This window comes from Cydia strobilella, chromosome 6 (genome assembly GCF_947568885.1).
Source record: "Cydia strobilella chromosome 6, ilCydStro3.1, whole genome shotgun sequence".
Taxonomy (NCBI): domain Eukaryota; kingdom Metazoa; phylum Arthropoda; class Insecta; order Lepidoptera; family Tortricidae; genus Cydia; species Cydia strobilella.
The window spans coordinates 19,421,931-19,442,627 of record NC_086046.1 but is presented as its reverse complement, the minus strand read 5'-3'; the positions used below and the strand labels follow the sequence as shown (position 1 = coordinate 19,442,627).

The 20,697-nt window shown below is 46.9% G+C and overlaps 1 protein-coding gene across 1 annotated transcript in view; it reads right to left on the bottom strand.

Moving 5' to 3' along the window:
• Positions 1-1,082: 1,082 nt before the first annotated feature.
• LOC134742221 (uncharacterized) overlaps positions 1,083-20,697 on the bottom strand; it is an 81,351-nt gene continuing 61,736 nt past the window's right edge. Inside the window, exons 9-17 of the mRNA XM_063675238.1 lie at positions 17,849-18,020; positions 17,377-17,559; positions 16,701-16,905; positions 16,108-16,276; positions 15,140-15,279; positions 14,013-14,162; positions 12,799-12,943; positions 6,909-7,110; positions 1,083-2,006 (exon numbers count right to left, since the gene is read on the bottom strand). Coding sequence (XP_063531308.1) covers positions 1,843-2,006; positions 6,909-7,110; positions 12,799-12,943; positions 14,013-14,162; positions 15,140-15,279; positions 16,108-16,276; positions 16,701-16,905; positions 17,377-17,559; positions 17,849-18,020 — 1,530 coding nt within the window. The 3' untranslated portion in view covers positions 1,083-1,842. The remainder of the gene's footprint in view (positions 2,007-6,908; positions 7,111-12,798; positions 12,944-14,012; positions 14,163-15,139; positions 15,280-16,107; positions 16,277-16,700; positions 16,906-17,376; positions 17,560-17,848; positions 18,021-20,697) is intronic.

Genomic DNA, 20,697 nt, shown 5'->3' with positions numbered 1-20,697 from the left:
AACCCCTTTTCACGCCGATGTATGTATAGTGCTTTTCTCAAACATGCAATGAAATAAATAAAGAAATCTCCACGAAATCAAAGTTTTAATTCTAAAGAAACTAAAAGTAAACCAGGCACAAAATATAACTACCACCTGTACCTATCTTTATCACACGTGTCGTATATTTTACACATGTTGTTAATCAATTTAATTTATTACACAAATGTTCAAAGGTATATTTATGTATCTTTGATTTTTCGCCTTGCATCCTTCTGACTGTAGTTTTAGCCACATAACTAAGATTACATCGTTTTTTATGTTGATATTATGCTTCACATACATCGTTGCCTTAAACATGGAGTATAATTAACAGGTATTCATTTAATATTTTCGTCGGAACTCATATTAAATAACACAATAAACGACGCACAATAAATTCAATAAAATAGAATTACAGATACACAATGAAAAATGTTCAACTTTACCTCCAAAACGATTAAAAAAACACGAACGCGTGTTTGAGTAGACATTTTTACCGCTAATATTTAAATGAAATATAGTTTGTCAAAGGACTGTCTCATTTCAAACATAGACAGAGATAATCATACTATCTTTGTCTTACACTGGTACTAGCACCCAAAAGAAAAGGATGAGTATAGTTTTTTTGTTCTTATTTACTGACAAACAGGTTTGACCAACTATATTTTAAATCTGTATTTGTAGGTAAATTTGCAATTCAATATTATTGGAATTTGTTAATAATGTTTTATTTATATATTTTTTGTAAATTCGATACAAATAAAACTGAAAAATATATTAATTATCGTTTATTGTTTTTTTTAAAGGGGTATTGGCAGAATGTCATTTCGAACCATAAGCAAATATTGGTTATAGTTTTTTTTTTGGCTGAATGCCATGATGCTGTGTCACAAATATATGTGAAATGGAAATTAAAAAAGAGCCACTTCCCGGCCTAGGCCTGCAACTTTGTATGAAATTTCATTACAGGCCCCTCGTCTAGCCGCGCCGGAGTCGTGATACTTCCCAGCCTAATATAAAGAACGTAATATCAATATTACATAGCATGTTTGAGAAAAATATATTAATAATTACAACTCATTAAAGCACCACGATTCGAGTGGCTAATCTTATAAGTACTTGAGCTACATGATAGTTGGACAAAAAGACTGGACATACATATTCTTAATCCTGTGTGAATTTGCGACACCAAGCGATTTAATGGAGCAAAGTCCTTGGAAAAACAGCTCTTAGACCTTAGAATAGACGACAGTCTGTTCCTTAATACGTTTACCGAAAGTTTCGCAATCAGAATTGAAGTTTTTCACAACTAAAACATTGTGTAAGTGTTGATGAAATTTAAAGTGCAAAAACAATGTTTATGTCATTAACATTGCCAATTCAAGGGTGAATTCCGCCGGAGCTACTTGAAGTAGTTGCCCGCACGCTTTTCACATAAATCCTCAAAGCCCTACACACTGTGACACTTCTATTTCCTTCGGTAAGTCAGTCAGGTCAGGGCTTCTTATGCCCCAGACTCGTGCCAGAGTACCTTCATAGTGTAAAAGGTTTGTCAGAATTATAGTTACTTTTTTCACAGTTGCAAAGAATCCTATCGTAGCTAACTGACGTCCCGCTTAGAGCTGACATAAATCCTCGAAGCTCTCACTGTGACACATTTAGTATTGTCTGTGTGTCAGGCCGCTAGCAGGTTGCGTGCGCGCGCGCACCGAGGGGTGGTTCGGGAGCCTAGTTCTATCATAGCTATCTTACGTCCCGCTTAGAATTGACATAAATCCTTGAGGGTCTAGGGACTGTGACACACCTAGGTCCCTCGGCGGGTCAGGGTTTCTTCTTCTGCCCCAGGTAGGTCCCGGAGAGCGCCAGCAGCCGGTAGCGCTGGCGCAGGTTGCGCGCGCGCGCATGCGCGGAGGCGACCTCGGTGGTGTAGGAGCCGGGGAACCAGCCCGCCTCGCCGTCGCGGGTGCGCTCGCCGTAGTACCAGCCTGGAATAAAGTCAAAAATCTTTTTAAAAAAAATTGTTGGATTGAATAATATATGAACTCTTACATTGTGTATTTATGATTCGGATTGGGACTCTCATTTGTAATAAATAAATGCTGTCGGGTTACACTTAACTCTTGAGAGTGTGTGCTACCATTGAATATTAGTTGTAGCGGTCTAAGCGAATCTAGGTTCGAGTACGATGTATTAACCTTTTCGACGTCGTGTCAAACACAAAAGCTATCACTCGGACGCCACGTCACCGAAATGTCAAAACTGAAATTGAACTTTATGCACATGCATTTATCCGTCTTTGGCGTTGGACCTGCGGTGCCGATATATCCGTCATTGGCGTCTAAAAGGTTGATAAAGCACTTCTAACCGGAGAGATGGGGCTTGTTTGCAGCGAGACGTTGAAGTCGAAATCGATAACCAATCTAGCGAAACACGCTATAGATCTGTGTTTGCTCAACACAACCTCACTGAGCACGTTGCCATTGTCTCATTACATAACACTCACCTTCGCTAGTCTTGCGCGTGACGTTGAGCACATCTCCCTCTGCTAACGACAGCTCGTCAGGCTGAGCGGCCGCGTAGGCGTACAAGACTACAGCCTGAGGACAGTCCCGCTACACCGCCACAACACTAGACACTCACCTTCGCTAGTCTTGCGCGTGACGTTGAGCACATCTCCCTCTGCTAACGACAGCTCGTCAGGCTGAGCGGCCGCGTAGGCGTACAAGACTACAGCCTGAGGACAGTCCCGCTACACCGCCACAACACTAGACACTCACCTTCGCTAGTCTTGCGCGTGACGTTGAGCACATCTCCCTCTGCTAACGACAGCTCGTCAGGCTGAGCGGCCGCGTAGGCGTACAAGACTACAGCCTGAGGACAGTCCCGCTACACCGCCACAACACTAGACACTCACCTTCGCTAGTCTTGCGCGTGACGTTGAGCACATCTCCCTCTGCTAACGACAGCTCGTCAGGCTGAGCGGCCGCGTAGGCGTACAAGACTACAGCCTGAGGACAGTCCCGCTACACCGCCACAACACTAGACACTCACCTTCGCTAGTCTTGCGCGTGACGTTGAGCACATCTCCCTCTGCTAACGACAGCTCGTCAGGCTGAGCGGCCGCGTAGGCGTACAAGACTACAGCCTGAGGACAGTCCCGCTACACCGCCACAACACTAGACACTCACCTTCGCTAGTCTTGCGCGTGACGTTGAGCACATCTCCCTCTGCTAACGACAGCTCGTCAGGCTGAGCGGCCGCGTAGGCGTACAAGACTACAGCCTGAGGACAGTCCCGCTACACCGCCACAACACTAGACACTCACCTTCGCTAGTCTTGCGCGTGACGTTGAGCACATCTCCCTCTGCTAACGACAGCTCGTCAGGCTGAGCGGCCGCGTAGGCGTACAAGACTACAGCCTGAGGACAGTCCCGCTACACCGCCACAACACTAGACACTCACCTTCGCTAGTCTTGCGCGTGACGTTGAGCACATCTCCCTCTGCTAACGACAGCTCGTCAGGCTGAGCGGCCGCGTAGGCGTACAAGACTACAGCCTGAGGACAGTCCCGCTACACCGCCACAACACTAGACACTCACCTTCGCTAGTCTTGCGCGTGACGTTGAGCACATCTCCCTCTGCTAACGACAGCTCGTCAGGCTGAGCGGCCGCGTAGGCGTACAAGACTACAGCCTGAGGACAGTCCCGCTACACCGCCACAACACTAGACACTCACCTTCGCTAGTCTTGCGCGTGACGTTGAGCACATCTCCCTCTGCTAACGACAGCTCGTCAGGCTGAGCGGCCGCGTAGGCGTACAAGACTACAGCCTGAGGACAGTCCCGCTACACCGCCACAACACTAGACACTCACCTTCGCTAGTCTTGCGCGTGACGTTGAGCACATCTCCCTCTGCGAGTGACAGCTCGTCGGGCTGCGCGGCCGCGTACGCGTACAGGGCCACCGCCTGCGGGCAGTCCCGCTACACCGCCACAACACTAGACACTCACCTTCGCTAGTCTTGCGCGTGACGTTGAGCACATCTCCCTCTGCTAACGACAGCTCGTCAGGCTGAGCGGCCGCGTAGGCGTACAAGACTACAGCCTGAGGACAGTCCCGCTACACCGCCACAACACTAGACACTCACCTTCGCTAGTCTTGCGCGTGACGTTGAGCACATCTCCCTCTGCGAGTGACAGCTCGTCGGGCTGCGCGGCCGCGTACGCGTACAGGGCCACCGCCTGCGGGCAGTCCCGCTACACCGCCACAACACTAGACACTCACCTTCGCTAGTCTTGCGCGTGACGTTGAGCACATCTCCCTCTGCTAACGACAGCTCGTCAGGCTGAGCGGCCGCGTAGGCGTACAAGACTACAGCCTGAGGACAGTCCCGCTACACCGCCACAACACTAGACACTCACCTTCGCTAGTCTTGCGCGTGACGTTGAGCACATCTCCCTCTGCGAGTGACAGCTCGTCGGGCTGCGCGGCCGCGTACGCGTACAGGGCCACCGCCTGCGGGCAGTCCCGCTACACCGCCACAACACTAGACACTCACCTTCGCTAGTCTTGCGCGTGACGTTGAGCACATCTCCCTCTGCGAGTGACAGCTCGTCGGGCTGCGCGGCCGCGTACGCGTACAGGGCCACCGCCTGCGGGCAGTCCCGCTACACCGCCACAACACTAGACACTCACCTTCGCTAGTCTTGCGCGTGACGTTGAGCACATCTCCCTCTGCGAGTGACAGCTCGTCGGGCTGCGCGGCCGCGTACGCGTACAGGGCCACCGCCTGCGGGCAGTCCCGCTACACCGCCACAACACTAGACACTCACCTTCGCTAGTCTTGCGCGTGACGTTGAGCACATCTCCCTCTGCGAGTGACAGCTCGTCGGGCTGCGCGGCCGCGTACGCGTACAGGGCCACCGCCTGCGGGCAGTCCCGCTACACCGCCACAACACTAGACACTCACCTTCGCTAGTCTTGCGCGTGACGTTGAGCACATCTCCCTCTGCGAGTGACAGCTCGTCGGGCTGCGCGGCCGCGTACGCGTACAGGGCCACCGCCTGCGGGCAGTCCCGCTACACCGCCACAACACTAGACACTCACCTTCGCTAGTCTTGCGCGTGACGTTGAGCACATCTCCCTCTGCGAGTGACAGCTCGTCGGGCTGCGCGGCCGCGTACGCGTACAGGGCCACCGCCTGCGGGCAGTCCCGCTACACCGCCACAACACTAGACACTCACCTTCGCTAGTCTTGCGCGTGACGTTGAGCACATCTCCCTCTGCGAGTGACAGCTCGTCGGGCTGCGCGGCCGCGTACGCGTACAGGGCCACCGCCTGCGGGCAGTCCCGCTACACCGCCACAACACTAGACACTCACCTTCGCTAGTCTTGCGCGTGACGTTGAGCACATCTCCCTCTGCGAGTGACAGCTCGTCGGGCTGCGCGGCCGCGTACGCGTACAGGGCCACCGCCTGCGGGCAGTCCCGCTACACCGCCACAACACTAGACACTCACCTTCGCTAGTCTTGCGCGTGACGTTGAGCACATCTCCCTCTGCTAACGACAGCTCGTCAGGCTGAGCGGCCGCGTAGGCGTACAAGACTACAGCCTGAGGACAGTCCCGCTACACCGCCACAACACTAGACACTCACCTTCGCTAGTCTTGCGCGTGACGTTGAGCACATCTCCCTCTGCGAGTGACAGCTCGTCGGGCTGCGCGGCCGCGTACGCGTACAGGGCCACCGCCTGCGGGCAGTCCCGCTACACCGCCACAACACTAGACACTCACCTTCGCTAGTCTTGCGCGTGACGTTGAGCACATCTCCCTCTGCTAACGACAGCTCGTCAGGCTGAGCGGCCGCGTAGGCGTACAAGACTACAGCCTGAGGACAGTCCCGCTACACCGCCACAACACTAGACACTCACCTTCGCTAGTCTTGCGCGTGACGTTGAGCACATCTCCCTCTGCGAGTGACAGCTCGTCGGGCTGCGCGGCCGCGTACGCGTACAGGGCCACCGCCTGCGGGCAGTCCCGCTACACCGCCACAACACTAGACACTCACCTTCGCTAGTCTTGCGCGTGACGTTGAGCACATCTCCCTCTGCGAGTGACAGCTCGTCGGGCTGCGCGGCCGCGTACGCGTACAGGGCCACCGCCTGCGGGCAGTCCCGCTACACCGCCACAACACTAGACACTCACCTTCGCTAGTCTTGCGCGTGACGTTGAGCACATCTCCCTCTGCGAGTGACAGCTCGTCGGGCTGCGCGGCCGCGTACGCGTACAGGGCCACCGCCTGCGGGCAGTCCCGCTACACCGCCACAACACTAGACACTCACCTTCGCTAGTCTTGCGCGTGACGTTGAGCACATCTCCCTCTGCGAGTGACAGCTCGTCGGGCTGCGCGGCCGCGTACGCGTACAGGGCCACCGCCTGCGGGCAGTCCCGCTACACCGCCACAACACTAGACACTCACCTTCGCTAGTCTTGCGCGTGACGTTGAGCACATCTCCCTCTGCGAGTGACAGCTCGTCGGGCTGCGCGGCCGCGTACGCGTACAGGGCCACCGCCTGCGGGCAGTCCCGCTACACCGCCACAACACTAGACACTCACCTTCGCTAGTCTTGCGCGTGACGTTGAGCACATCTCCCTCTGCGAGTGACAGCTCGTCGGGCTGCGCGGCCGCGTACGCGTACAGGGCCACCGCCTGCGGGCAGTCCCGCTACACCGCCACAACACTAGACACTCACCTTCGCTAGTCTTGCGCGTGACGTTGAGCACATCTCCCTCTGCGAGTGACAGCTCGTCGGGCTGCGCGGCCGCGTACGCGTACAGGGCCACCGCCTGCGGGCAGTCCCGCTACACCGCCACAACACTAGACACTCACCTTCGCTAGTCTTGCGCGTGACGTTGAGCACATCTCCCTCTGCGAGTGACAGCTCGTCGGGCTGCGCGGCCGCGTACGCGTACAGGGCCACCGCCTGCGGGCAGTCCCAGCCCGCGTACACGGCCTCGCCGGCGCCGGCCTCGGGCGGGGCCAGCGCCTCGCTCCAGCGGGACGCGTCCGTCTCCGTCGGGCACGAGATTAGCTGACAAACAGATTAACTTAGCGTTATTTCTATGTGCTGGCTAGCGACGCAGTGTGAAAAATAGAAAGATCCTGATAGCAATAGATGGCGCGAATTTTATCGCGTTGCTCTACATGCTCTTCATGCGCTTGCGGACTTTTGTAATAAAAAATACATCGGTAACATAGCCAATTCTCCGAAGAATTAGCTCCATGCATGAATTTATTTTTATTTTTGGATTCATAATTTATATCGTTGGAACACCGGAAATGATAAAAATACTTTTGTAGACCTTAACATTATTTTATTAAAAAATATTTAAAATGTTGAAAATTGTTGAGCGGTTGAAACGCTCATAATTTTTGGCACGAATTCGACAGAGCGTGATGACGTCACACGTTGGGCGGCCCAACTGACGTTTGCTACTAAAGACACTAATCTGTCGAACGCAGCGTTTCGTTCACTAGCTTTTCGCGGGCAAATTTTTGTACTTTTTATTTATAATTTTAAGTAATTAAATGGTAATTTAAAAACGGAAATGCATTTGTAACATGAAATAACGGTAACAAACATCCGAATAAAACATATTTCGTTCAAATATAAACTTCATGCATGAGGCTAATTGTAAAATACGGCAATAAATACATCGTATAATACTCGTTTTTTAGGTAGTAGGTAATAGTTATTTACGATACAAGTGCGGAAAGTAGGAAATTGCGAGCACGACGAGTTGCGAATTACCTATTCGCACGTGTATCGTACAACGTTTTACAGTATGCATGGCCTTTTCAATTTTCGACATAAGCAAGGAAAGTGTTCATTCCCGCACTAATGCGGGAATAGCACCATACGTACTCACGTACTGTAAAAATAAAAAATGTGATACTGTTGAATGAAGGGCAGTTTATAATTGTGTTATTTACAGTGGTGTTTATAAATGAGGAAATATATAGGTTAGGTAAGTATGTAAAAATAACTGTAGGTTTAATATATGTTTTTGTGTTTAGAGATCAATTCACATAAGACTACGTTACGCTTAGACGGTGCAGTGTTTAATGATACATGCGTCAAAATTAACTGGTCGTAATTTTACGTACGAAAGTCGAAGTAAGTCCAGTCAGTTTGTCCGTATGTTCGTCTAAGTTATCTGAAAATATAGACTTAATTTTTAACAATAAAAATATATAACATACTTTCTTATGATATTAACCATATCATCGTATAAGATAATAATAATAAAAATAGTTAACTGTCAACGTCAGACGCGTTTTTTACTAAATTTTCCTTTTCTTTTTAATCAAATATGTTTTTACTGGCTTTTTCTACATTTTCCTTGTACTTTCTTGTGGAAAAGTTACCTCTTCACATTAATGCGACACTCGCAAAGGATACGTGACCGCAAAAATGTAACTACATATGTACAAAACTAGCCGACAAACAATGGTCGAATTATAAAGAAAAGAAAATGATCACAAGGAGTAAAACGCGTCCACAAGCGTCTACCACAACCAACGCACGCCCACCACCCTCGCCCGCCTCGTCCGTCTCCTCGCGATTGTCGTCGGGCGATGAATTCGCCACCGCGCCCGACACCAGCGAGTCGAGTGACGAGAGCGGGCCGCCGCCGCCGCCGCCGCCACGACCACCTGCGCGACGAGGGCGGCCACCGCTGCCGGCACGCTTGGGGCCTGCGGGACATCCTGCCCCGCCCACGGCTCCCGCTGCCGGTGGTGTAGTGCGTCGCATGAGATGGACTCAATCCATGAATGAGAACGTCATGCGCGCCTACTATGGGGTTACAGAGGGGGGAACCCGGCTGTCCGCGTATCGTTCAAGGATGCTGCCTCTGTTTCAGGCACTTGAACCTACCATCACCGTATCGGAGCAGCGACTATCGGACCAGGTGCGCGTCATTCAACGGTTAAAGCGGTTGGATGACGCGACACTTGATCAGCTTCGCCAGGAGGCTCTCTCTGCTCGCGCGGACTCCACCTCGGTACGAGATCTGCCCGCCACGTCGCCGGATCCGGTGCCCGCACCCGACCTGGCACCGGGGGCGCCGCGGGTTGATTTTAGTACCGACGAGGGGGATTTTGTGAGTCAGAGCGTGAGTACATCTGCCAATGAGCAACTGAGGAGGACTTTGGAAGAGGCGATTACGCAGTATCGCGCCACAACCAACTCTAGGCCACGTCTGCCTATAAATAGACGCAATCTAGCGCTAGTGGGAGCCCTAAACGCTTTACTAGAGCCACATTTACGGACTAGTAAAGATTTAGATGATACGCACTCGATCATGTACTGCGGAGCCATCGCGGCGTGCCGTGTTGCTCGAGTCAAGTTTCCGGACGCTGAACGTGCACCTAGGACCGCCGGAGGTGTCCCTGCATGGCAAGCGCGAATCGAGCGACGTATCAGCTCGTTTAGGACTCTCATTGCAAAGCTGATCTGTTTTAGGGGGGGCAACAACCGCCCCCGAGTAATGCGCTTTGTGAACCAGGCGTTCGCGGGGACGGATGTCAGGCCCCGCGACTACATGGCCAATGTCACAGAGCGCATCGACTTTCTAAAGCAGAAAGTCTATGCATGGGCAAACCGTATTCGCCGCTACAGAAAGCGTGTGGATCGATTCCAGCAGAATCGTCTTTTTCAAAGTGACCAAAGGAAGGTGTACCGAAGGTGGGAGGAAGCCGACTCTCGTGTGTCCGACGTGCGGCTACCGGATGCTACTGCCATGACTGATTTCTGGCGTAGCATCTGGTCAGTGCCTGTAGAACACACGGAGGGCGGTTGGATAGACGTTGTCGAACGTGAGAGCGAGAACATCGAACCTATGGGGGCTATCACCATCAGCCCCCATGACGTAAGTTGTGCCATCCGTACGACCCAGAACTGGAAAAGTCCTGGACCGGACGGATTGCACAACTTCTGGCTAAAATGGTTTCGATGCTCGCACGCACGGTTGGCAACGCAGTTCCAACAAGCCCTAGAGCTCGGTTCCCTCCCACCTTCCCTAACAACTGGTGTAACCTTCCTGCTCCACAAGTCCGGTAGTACCACGGAAGCAAAGAACTACAGACCCATCACGTGCTTGCCTACACTTTACAAGCTCCTTACATCCATTTTGAGAGCAAAAATTAACGCGCACATTGTCGCTAACAACATTTTGGCCTCCGCTCAAAATGGATGTAGGGTTGGGTCCCGTGGTACTAAAGAGCTCCTCCTCATAGACATGACCATATGCCAGCAAGTTCGGCGGAACAGGGGGGCCCTCTCGGCCGCCTGGATTGACTATAAGAAGGCCTATGATTCGGTGCCTCACTCATGGCTGAGAAGGGTATTGGAGCTGTATAAACTTGATGCAGCTTTAATATCCTTCCTAAGTGCGTGTATGAGGCAGTGGACCACAGTCCTTCGTCAACCAGAAGGTGGGGATGACCGCCCTGGCCCGCAGGACTTTATAAGGATCGAGCGAGGAATATTTCAGGGTGACAGTCTGAGTCCCCTGTGGTTCTGCCTAGCTCTGAATCCCCTCAGCACCCTGCTGAAGGATTCAGGGTTAGGTTGCCAGCTTCGGAGAGAGGGTGAAGTCATTTCTCACCTTCTGTACATGGATGACCTCAAGCTATTTGCGCCAAATAACCAAGACTTGATGGTGCTATTGAAAACCACAGAAGTTTTCAGTACCGCCATCAGAATGGAGTTTGGTGTCGATAAGTGTGCGGTTATGCATGTACAGCTGGGGGAGGTTGTAAATTCAACAAATTTACAACTTTCTGAGACAATGTCTTTCAGATCTATCTCTGAATCAGAAACCTATAAATACCTTGGTATGTCACAGTCGTTGGGTATTGAGGGCGAGGGTATTAGACGGTCGGTGAAGGAGCGCTTTTTCAGTCGGCTCACAAAAGTCCTTAACAGTCTTTTGTCAGGAGGCAATAAAGTGCGCGCCTTCAACGCCTGGGTAATGCCCATACTCATATACTCCTTTGGCATACTAAGGTGGACTCAGACCGAGCTGGACGCCCTGGATCGGAGGGTCCGTCTACTACTCACCACACACCGTATGCTACACCCACGCTCGTCAGTTATGAGATTGTACATCTCACGGAAGTGTGGAGGTCGAGGCTTCCTTAACGCCAAAGATCTCCACAACCGCGAGGTGTGCAATCTCAGGAATTATTTCCTTAACAACGAGTGTGGGATGCATCGTGATGTGGTGGCAGTGGACAGGAACTTCACGCCGCTCTCCTTGGCAAACGAGAACTGGCACAAACCTGTGGTACAAAGTGCTGTGGGCCGCAAGGCGGTATGGGAGAGTAAGGTGCTACATGGGCGGTTCTACAAGGCCCTCACGGGACCCGATGTAGACCTGCTCGCGTCGGTGAACTGGTTACGATTCGGGGACCTCTTCGGAGAAACCGAGGGTTTTGCCTGTGCAATTGCGGACGAAGTTATGATGACGAACAACTATCGGAGATATATCCTGAAGGACGGTACGGTCGACATTTGTCGGGCATGCCGCCGTCCCGGAGAGTCACTCAGGCATATCATTTCCGGTTGTTCTCATCTTGCTAACGGCGAGTACTTGCACAGACATAATCTCGTAGCCAGGATTATTCACCAGCAGCTTGCTCTTCTATACGGCCTTGTGGACTGCGAAGTACCGTACTACAAGTATTTACCTGTGCCAGTTCTCGAGAATGGTCGTGCCACGCTCTATTGGAATCGATCTATCATCACTGACAGGACTATTGTAGCCAATAAGCCTGACATTGTGATAATAGATCGATCGCAGCGCCGGGCCGTGCTCGTCGACATCACCATCCCCCATGATGAGAATCTCGTGAAAGCCGAGAAGGACAAGTCCAGTAAGTACCTAGACTTGGCTCACGAGATAACCGCCATGTGGGATGTTGATTCGACGATCATTGTCCCGATAGTCGTTTCAGCGAACGGTCTCATAGCGAAGAGTCTCGACCAACACGTTGAGAGACTCTCGCTAGGTGGTTGGATCAAGGGTCAGATGCAGAAGGCGGTGATCTTGGACACGGCGCGGATAGTCCGCCGGTTCCTCTCTCTGCGGCCCTGACCACCGGCAGCTTGGGCCCTGCCCCGCTGCTGGCGGCACCCTAGGTTAGGTTTTTTATAATTTGTTTATATGTATTTTGTATTGTTTTGTAAGTGTTTTTATATTTTACTTTTATATGCATATTATAAAAAACCTAGCATAAGAAAAATAATAAATAAAGAGAATAAAAATAGTTACATCTACCTACTGAGTGATGGAGTATGTAGGTATTTAGACTATTTAGGTAAAATAAAAGAAATTTTACATCGTCAAGCCATTTAGGATGCCAAAATTAGAGGGACCGTATCGAATGTACACGGTCAGATAACGCCACCGGTGACTGGCTGTAAAGATGGCGCTGATATATTTTTTTTCAGGAGAAAATAATGCTACACGCGCGGTTATCAGTGAACCAGTTTGCCATTCGTGGGGGTGTCTCATAAAGTCAAGGTCACATGATAGGCTATCCACATATTTGGCCAACGTAGCACGTAGCCGAATCTAAGGGACGCATTTATGCATTATATGGAGCAAGTGATATTGCTACCTTATTCCACCGCATAGCTGTGTCCCTAGGATTGGCCTAGGTTGGCCGAATATGTGGACTCGGCATGAGGTTTGTACGGACACGGACTCACCATCTCCAGCGTGCGGCCCTCGTGGTTCTCGAGCAGGGTGAGCAGCAGCGCGTGCTTGGCGGACAGCCCCGCCGGGCCCGCGTCGCCCGCGCACACCTCCAGCAGCGAGCGAGGGCAGAACTCTACCGCTATGTGGCTGTTCTCTCTGTAACAAACACAATCAAGTTACTATATGATTGGGTAAAAATATTACAACGTGGAGTTAGTTTAATAATGTCACTTCAATAGTACATCCGTTTTCACTTTACCATAGGTAATTGTATAAGTAAAAGGCCCAATTTTAAGTAAACGTAAAAACGTCCCAAGCGCCGTGCGTCACCACCGCCCCGCACTTTAAATTGATCCACTAACTAACCAAAAACTTAATTAAATATAGAGTATGAACGTTGGAAATCAACTGATTGAACAGCTTGGTAAGAATGACAAGTGCGTAAAAAAAAAGGTCGCAATAACAATCCATTCAAATTCCGACTTTACTGTCTAAAGCGTACGGTTCAATGTCTACTGACTCACTATTTGGTGATGATGAACAGGTCGTTGAACAAGTAGAAGTAGAAGATGCAGCGGCGTCTTGTGGAACTTGCGGCCGAACGTTAGCTTGGACTCGTCGGCCTTCCATACTAGCTGTGTAGCCTCGACTAGAAATAGCAACTCTACTGTCTAAATCATACGCATCAATGTCTACTGACCCCTTTTTCTTGGTGATGACGAGCAGGTCGTTGAACAGGAACAGATGCAGCGGTGTTTTGTGGAACTTGCGGCCGAACGTTAGCTTGGACTCGTCGGCCTTCCATACTAGCTGTGTATCCTCGACTAGAAATAGCAACTCTACTGTCTAAATCATACGCATCAATGTCTACTGACCCCTTTTTCTTGGTGATGACGAGCAGGTCGTTGAACAGGAACAGATGCAGCGGTGTTTTGTGGAACTTGCGGCCGAACGTTAGCTTGGACTCGTCGGCCTTCCATACTAGCTGTGTATCCTTGACTAGAAATAGCAACTCTACTGTCTAAAGCATACGGTTCAATGTCTACTGACCCCTTCTTCTTGGTGATGACAAGCAGGTCGTTAAACAGGAACAGATGCAGCGGCGTCTTGTGGAACTTGCGGCCGAACGTTAGCTTGGACTCGTCGGCCTTCCATACTAGCTGTGTATCCTTGACTAGAAATAGCAACTCTACTGTCTAAAGCATACGGTTCAATGTCTACTGACCCCTTCTTCTTAGTGATGACGAGCAGATCGTTAAACAGGAACAGATGCAGCGGCGTCTTGTGGAACTTGCGGCCGAACGTTAGCTTGGACTCGTCGGCCTTCCATACCAGTTGTGTCGCTTCGCCTGATCGGACTAGCCATCGGATTGGCCTAAATTACAGAAAGAGGATCGGATATAATTAAAATAATTGGTTTTCGTTGAAAATATTTGGGCGTTTTCTAAAATAAATAATAAAAACCTGATTAGTTCTTTCAAATCTGGACATTCTTGGGCTCATTCTACTCAGAATCGACAATCGACACCATTCTCCATTCTGCCATTAAAAAAAAGATCGCAAAATGTCCGTTCCATTACGTCACGTTTTAGTGGTTTTTTTTTTACTTGTATGTGTGTTACGTAGTGGAATGTACATTTTTCATACAAACAATACAATATTTGAGTGCCAGTGCACCGACGCTCGCGCCCTCGACATCTCGCAACCATTGGCACTACCAAAACTTGAAATGTGATTATGGGGTATTTGACAGTATTAAAAATAAATTATTTTAAACCATGCATGAAATAAAGCACCAGAAGATTAATAGAGAAACGTAGACAGCAGTTAATTTTAGACAACATTTCTATTTTAAAACCCGTATAAAACTATAAAGAGTAGGTAATTTGATTCATATAAATTCCATAGAAGCAAAATCGTTTTGACAGTTCGAAAAAAGAAACTGATTTGGCTAGTCAAATACCCTATTGACAGGTTTTTTTCGTCCATCTGGACAGGCCACGGAAGGTTTAAATTCGTTTGAACTAGGCGTTATATGTACAGTCTGGCAGTAGAAATTAAAAAGTGGCAATACTGTAGTGTCGTCCCTTTCAAATCAATCTAAGAATACGGGACGACACTACAGTATTGCCACTTTTTAATTTCTACAATTTCTTGTCGGACTATAAATCTCACATAAAGACATGTCGTGACCTACTGTCAGAGCACATGATTGACGCGACAGTATCTCGCCGCGAGATAGACTACCCGTCTTTTACTAACTGTATGAATTAAAGGGGGACGGGTAATCTATGTCGCGGCGAGATACTCTCGCGCCAATCATGTGCTAGCCCGGCAGAAGGTACTCGTTACCTCTTGTCTCGCCGCGAGCAGGCCGGCCCGAGGTTGGGCGGGTTCCGCATAGAAGGCGGGAACTCGATGCTCTGCGATATCCGGAACATTTCTTCAATACGCTCTGTGTTGCGCGCTCCCTCGTTACACTGTGACACGAACTGTAACAATAAATGGCAACTTTAAAACTAACTGTTTAAAGAGCATGACGCTATTACAGGGCCCTATCACAAAAAAACTACAAGTGTACAAGTCGACGATATTGTTACGTTGTAGATAATGTGTTACGTGCCCAATTATTACAAACATATCAGTGCCCTGTTTATCAAAAACTTGTAGCTTGTAATACAAGTGGAAGTCCCTTTTTAACAAAAGCTGTCAAAAAGTGAGTTCCACTTGTATTACAAGCTACAAGCTTTTGATAAACAGGGTACAGATCTACAAGTTTACAATCTACAAAAATTCACACTTAACAACGCGTAACACAAAACATGGTGCTTATGTCAAATGTAGATTAATTAATGTACATAAATAATACAATTTTGTCGTTTATTTTGTTTTCTGGTACACAAATTTGTAAAATCTACAATCTTGTAAATTGTAATTGTAAGTTTTTTGATATAGGGCACAAGTCTACCATTTTACTGAGACAATTTGGAACCCTCATTTGAGTTTGAACATGGCGATTCATTTACTGGCCACTGCTTAGTAAAGCTTTATCTTATGGCCAGTTGTAACAACCAGAATGGGGTTGGCAACTGTCAAAGGTTTGCAGAGATGGCGCTATTGACCGGCCAGCCCCATTAGCGGACTGATCAACGTCAATCAGCAGTGAGCTATGAAAGTTTTTGTACAATAAAATTTATCTAACGTATTTTATACGAACGTATATTGTAGAGAGAATCTTTGAGTAAACAAGCTCAGTTCATAAAATTAACACTATAACGAACGCCAGGTAACGACAGAAACTAGGTATAATAGGTACTGACGTGGTTGAGCGTGGCCAGAGCCAGCATGCATCCCTCGCGTTCCTCGTCGCCCTCGTTGAGGTGTTTGAGAACGGCGTCCAATAGTAAGGGCAGTCTGGTCACTCGCTGCATGGGCAGCATTAGGAACGAGTGGAGGGATAGCGACTGGCACGCTGGGTGGCTTTCGAGTCTGGAAACAGTAAAAAAACATTAATAAATACAGTTATAAAAAAAAACAAATCAGATCACGGAGCTCGGAATTATCGGTGAACAAACATTAAAAAGTCTGTAGGTTGGTAACTTTCACACGTCTGTATTTTCCACCGTTTCTCAATAGGAGACACACCCGAAAAGCAACTCAACAGTCAGTGTTTATTTAAAAATAAAATTTGCTTATTTTATTTCCTCGTTAAACTCAAGCTTATTTCCGTAGCGGACCTTTTCCTCGATCTTGGTATTTTTCATGGATAAGTGTTCACGGTTTATCAGTGTCCATTCTTAAGAAGTACTAATGCATGCGACTGGTTCGAGCAGGAATAGGTGTAGCTGTGGAATTGTTTCGCGAGGCTCCTCACGAGGTCACAAACACAGAGAATGTTCTCAAGATATCTCACCTTCTCAACGCAGTTGCAAACGTAGGTCTCTCTCTCAAACGCTGCAACGCGCGCACCATGAGCGCCTGGTTCGAGCAGTACTTGACGTAGCTGTGGAAATGTTGTTCGGCGTGTCTTCTCACGAGGTCGCAGATGCCGGTGAGCAGGATGTTCTCCTGCCAGCAGCGCTCAAGCTCCACCATGAGGAGCTGGGAGCACTTGCGTACTGGAAGGAAATGAGAAGATACAGTTAAGAAATATAATATAAGGTAATTAATTAGATAGGGCTAAATAAAGTAAAAAAAAAACAAGTTACAAGACCCATTGTAGGCAAACCTTTTTTACAAATACCCTTAACTAATAATATACTACAACCTTGAGAAGGTTTATGTGCCGATGGGGTTGACTTGTCCAAGATGCTTTCGGCTTACCGAGTTTGATGCTGACATTACAAATACAACTGGTGCTAGCATTAGAGACATTCCACCAGTGTCGTTTACGAACGCTACCTTTGAGTATTCTGAGAATGTTACAAAGCTGAATTTCGGTTAAGGTAAATGAGAGACTATTACAATTTTAAGCCAAGACATTTTGAATTTGACAAAATGATTTTGAAGTCATGAAATGTCATCAAACCAAGTATTAAAACCTTGGTAAGCGATTTTTAGTTAAATTTTACATTAGAGCCGATAGTTACCAGGTAATATGGTGGAAAAAAGCGCCTCCCATTCTTCGCGGGGCATCACTTGCGGGTCGCGGAAGGCGGGGTGCGCGATGAAGTGAGAATCGAGGACGTTCAGTGAGTTGAGGTACGACGCCTCTGAGGTGAGCAGCTCGAACTTGGCCTCTTGAAGGCGCTTCTGAGCTGGCGCTAGGGAACCTGCCATGATAGAAGTGAACATGATTAATGTTTGAGAATGAAAAAATTAAAAATGCATAAGTATTATGATGTTGAGGCTCTTTTACATACACGAATATAGGGTGTGTGTTACCTACTGTAGCACGCTTTTTGGCAAACTAGCGGACATGGGACGGGGTGGACTACTGTTTACTTTTTACAATAAAGCATTCGACAGCTATGGGTGTAAGTAAAAGATAAAATTGTGATTTTTAGTGCCTGGTGTAGACTGTTGGTACTTCTAATAGGTATGTACACCGACTGAACTTACTGAGGACAGTAGACTGTAGCACCTCGGGCACCTCGCACCAGAGCGTGCGCGCGGGGCCCCGGGGCGCCACCAGCGCCATGGCCGACGGCCGGGAGGGCGCCGGAGCGGCGCCCAAGCCGGCGCCCGCGTCGTATGCGTCCGAGTCCGAGTCGCCGGTGTCGCGGCAGACGGACTGTGAAATCAAAATATTTAGCATTTATTCCGTAACTGACATAAAAATAATGCCAGTCGCCAGCCAGAGGACTCTCTAAACAAACCAACATAATCAGAACAATTGATCAATTGAACACTATTGTCAAAAATCATCCCAACAAATCATGTAGGTTACAAACAAGGTCATAGGTTAAAGGATAAATTTAGAGGAACGCAAAAAAAGTTTAATTACTAATTTTGAAATTACTACTTTAGGTGCGTCTTTGGGTAGTCCGCGAGTTGAACAAGTTAGTGGCTTTCCATTTGAGATCATCGATCTACTTATATAAGACTTATATAATTATATAATTTTAACATTTATTATTCAAATTTTTACCTATACAAATTAAAGATCAAAATTTTTGACCCGTTACTCTCGTTACATTGTTGTGTCTGTACCATATGGTACTTAAATAAAAACGATTTAATTTTATTTTTTAATGAGTTCTTAACTGACAAAATTAGGTCAAATAGATTGTATCAAAATGCAATTTTAGACTAAGTATAATCACAATAAAAATCAAGTTGTTTGTTATTTACTTTCACCATCGACCTACCGTATCTCCGTCAGGCGCAGAACTCTCTAAAGTCTCTAATATCTTAAACGATTGCGCGCACAGCACACTTAAAGGACAATTCACATCTTTTAAACTATTCTTCCGAGATACTCTTTTAAGTTTATTCATTTTTAAATGCATTGAACACCACAAGCACTACTGTCATGTAAACAAGTCTACTTAATTATTAATTAACTCTCACATTTAGTTTAAACGAAGCGTCGGAGGTCACTCGGATAATTCACCGACCCGGAGGTCGGTGCAATTATAACGTCAATTATAACAGGTGCAATTCATTAGTGGAACGATAATTGCGTGCGAATTTTGAGCAATAAATGCAATAGTTGTGCTAATAATTTTTGCCCGGAGCGCAAAAACTTTTCATATAGGTATAATAGGGAACTGATTCGTGCCAATTCACGTTTCGTTAATTAGGTTTTAACGAAGCTCGAGTAAATATCTAGAACGACGTAATAACACGTACCTAACTAATGTTTCTAATGAATTCGCGCATGCTAACAACAAAGCGTGATATCGGTCATATTCTGGTCATATTAGTCATATACTTACTTATTTATGACGATTAAATATTTCATCAAATACAGCAAAATTGATAAAACGTCGTAAAATTAGAGTTTTGAATGATTCACGGTTAGTTTCACTAGACTTATATTGACCGGGATATAGACCGTAATTACCTTTTGTATTATTTGTGAGCTCCCGATATTTCGACGCAGTTACATGCATCATGTTCACGGGTGACACGGGAGCTCACAAATAATACAAAAGGTAATCACGGTCTATATCCCGGTCAATATAAGTCTAGTAAAACGTCGTAAAATTGAGTGATTAACGTACTAAAATTATCAGTAACCTAACGAAAATGACAACTGCTTATAAAAATTTTTTTTGCGAAAATGATAGGTACCTATCTCATGACGTTGTTATTGTTAATAGTTAGGTATTTTGCTAGTTTTTTGTTTCCGAAATTAACCGACCTAGAGATAACAATGTGGCTGTTCAGAATTACGTAAGCGACGCACGTAAAATACATGCCCTTTTGTCTTGTACCAGTCTTAACCTTACGTCTGACGCAAAGACGCATATATTAGCCTAAAGAATGGTTTCTGCTACGCCTATTGAGGCTGTGGGCTGTCGACACTTGTTGAGCAAACAACAATGATGGTATTTGGGGCTCATATTTCGTTCACGTCAAGGATTTGACACATTCAGCACTGTGTAATACTCCCCTAGAAAATGTTAATAGTTAAGGCATAGTTTGATTACAGTATAGCACAGTATAGCAAGCAGCGATGCTTTGTTCAGTTCAGTTCAGTTTATTTATTGGTAAAAAATATTTTACAGGTCACACAGGTACATTTGAAATACGACAGTTATATACAATTGAATATGATTGATAAAATACATTGGTCAAAGTTTTCAATTTCTTAAATAATCATCGTGCAATAGTTGTCAATACAATAATATTTTAAATTATCTCTTTCATAAAATCATCAATAGAGTAACATGCTTGGTCAAGGAGTAGACATTTAAGTTTTTTATTAAATATTGAATCTTTACTAGCTGTTATTGTATTTTATTTTATAATTTATGTGTGTGTTTTGTGAATTGTAATTGTATGTCACTAACCTTATTTCATTCTAAGTTTTGTTGTATTTACTAACACTATATGGATCAAAATGATTCGAATCAAATAAATAATAATAATAATAATAATAATGAATCGCTTTCTGTAAATTTAATGTCATTAGGAATTTTGTTGTATATTTTTGGCCCGATACTTTAGTTATAAAAGCTAGAACTAGGTAATCGAATTTGTTTCGTATTATCAAGAGATAAAAGCAAATAACGTAGGCTTGTGTATGTGTATAGATACACGATTCTTCAGAATATAGTAAGTTCCTGTAAGTAGAAGAACAGGTACAGAAATCTTAAAATTGACTTTTGCATTTCTAACAGGATATTTAATGCAGTGCTCATCTTTCATCTTCCAGGTTTTAGGAGCCCTTACGGATACACTTCGATTTCGTTTCGACCTATAGGAGTCTTGTGCAATTGGCCCCTGTTTGAGCCCATTCA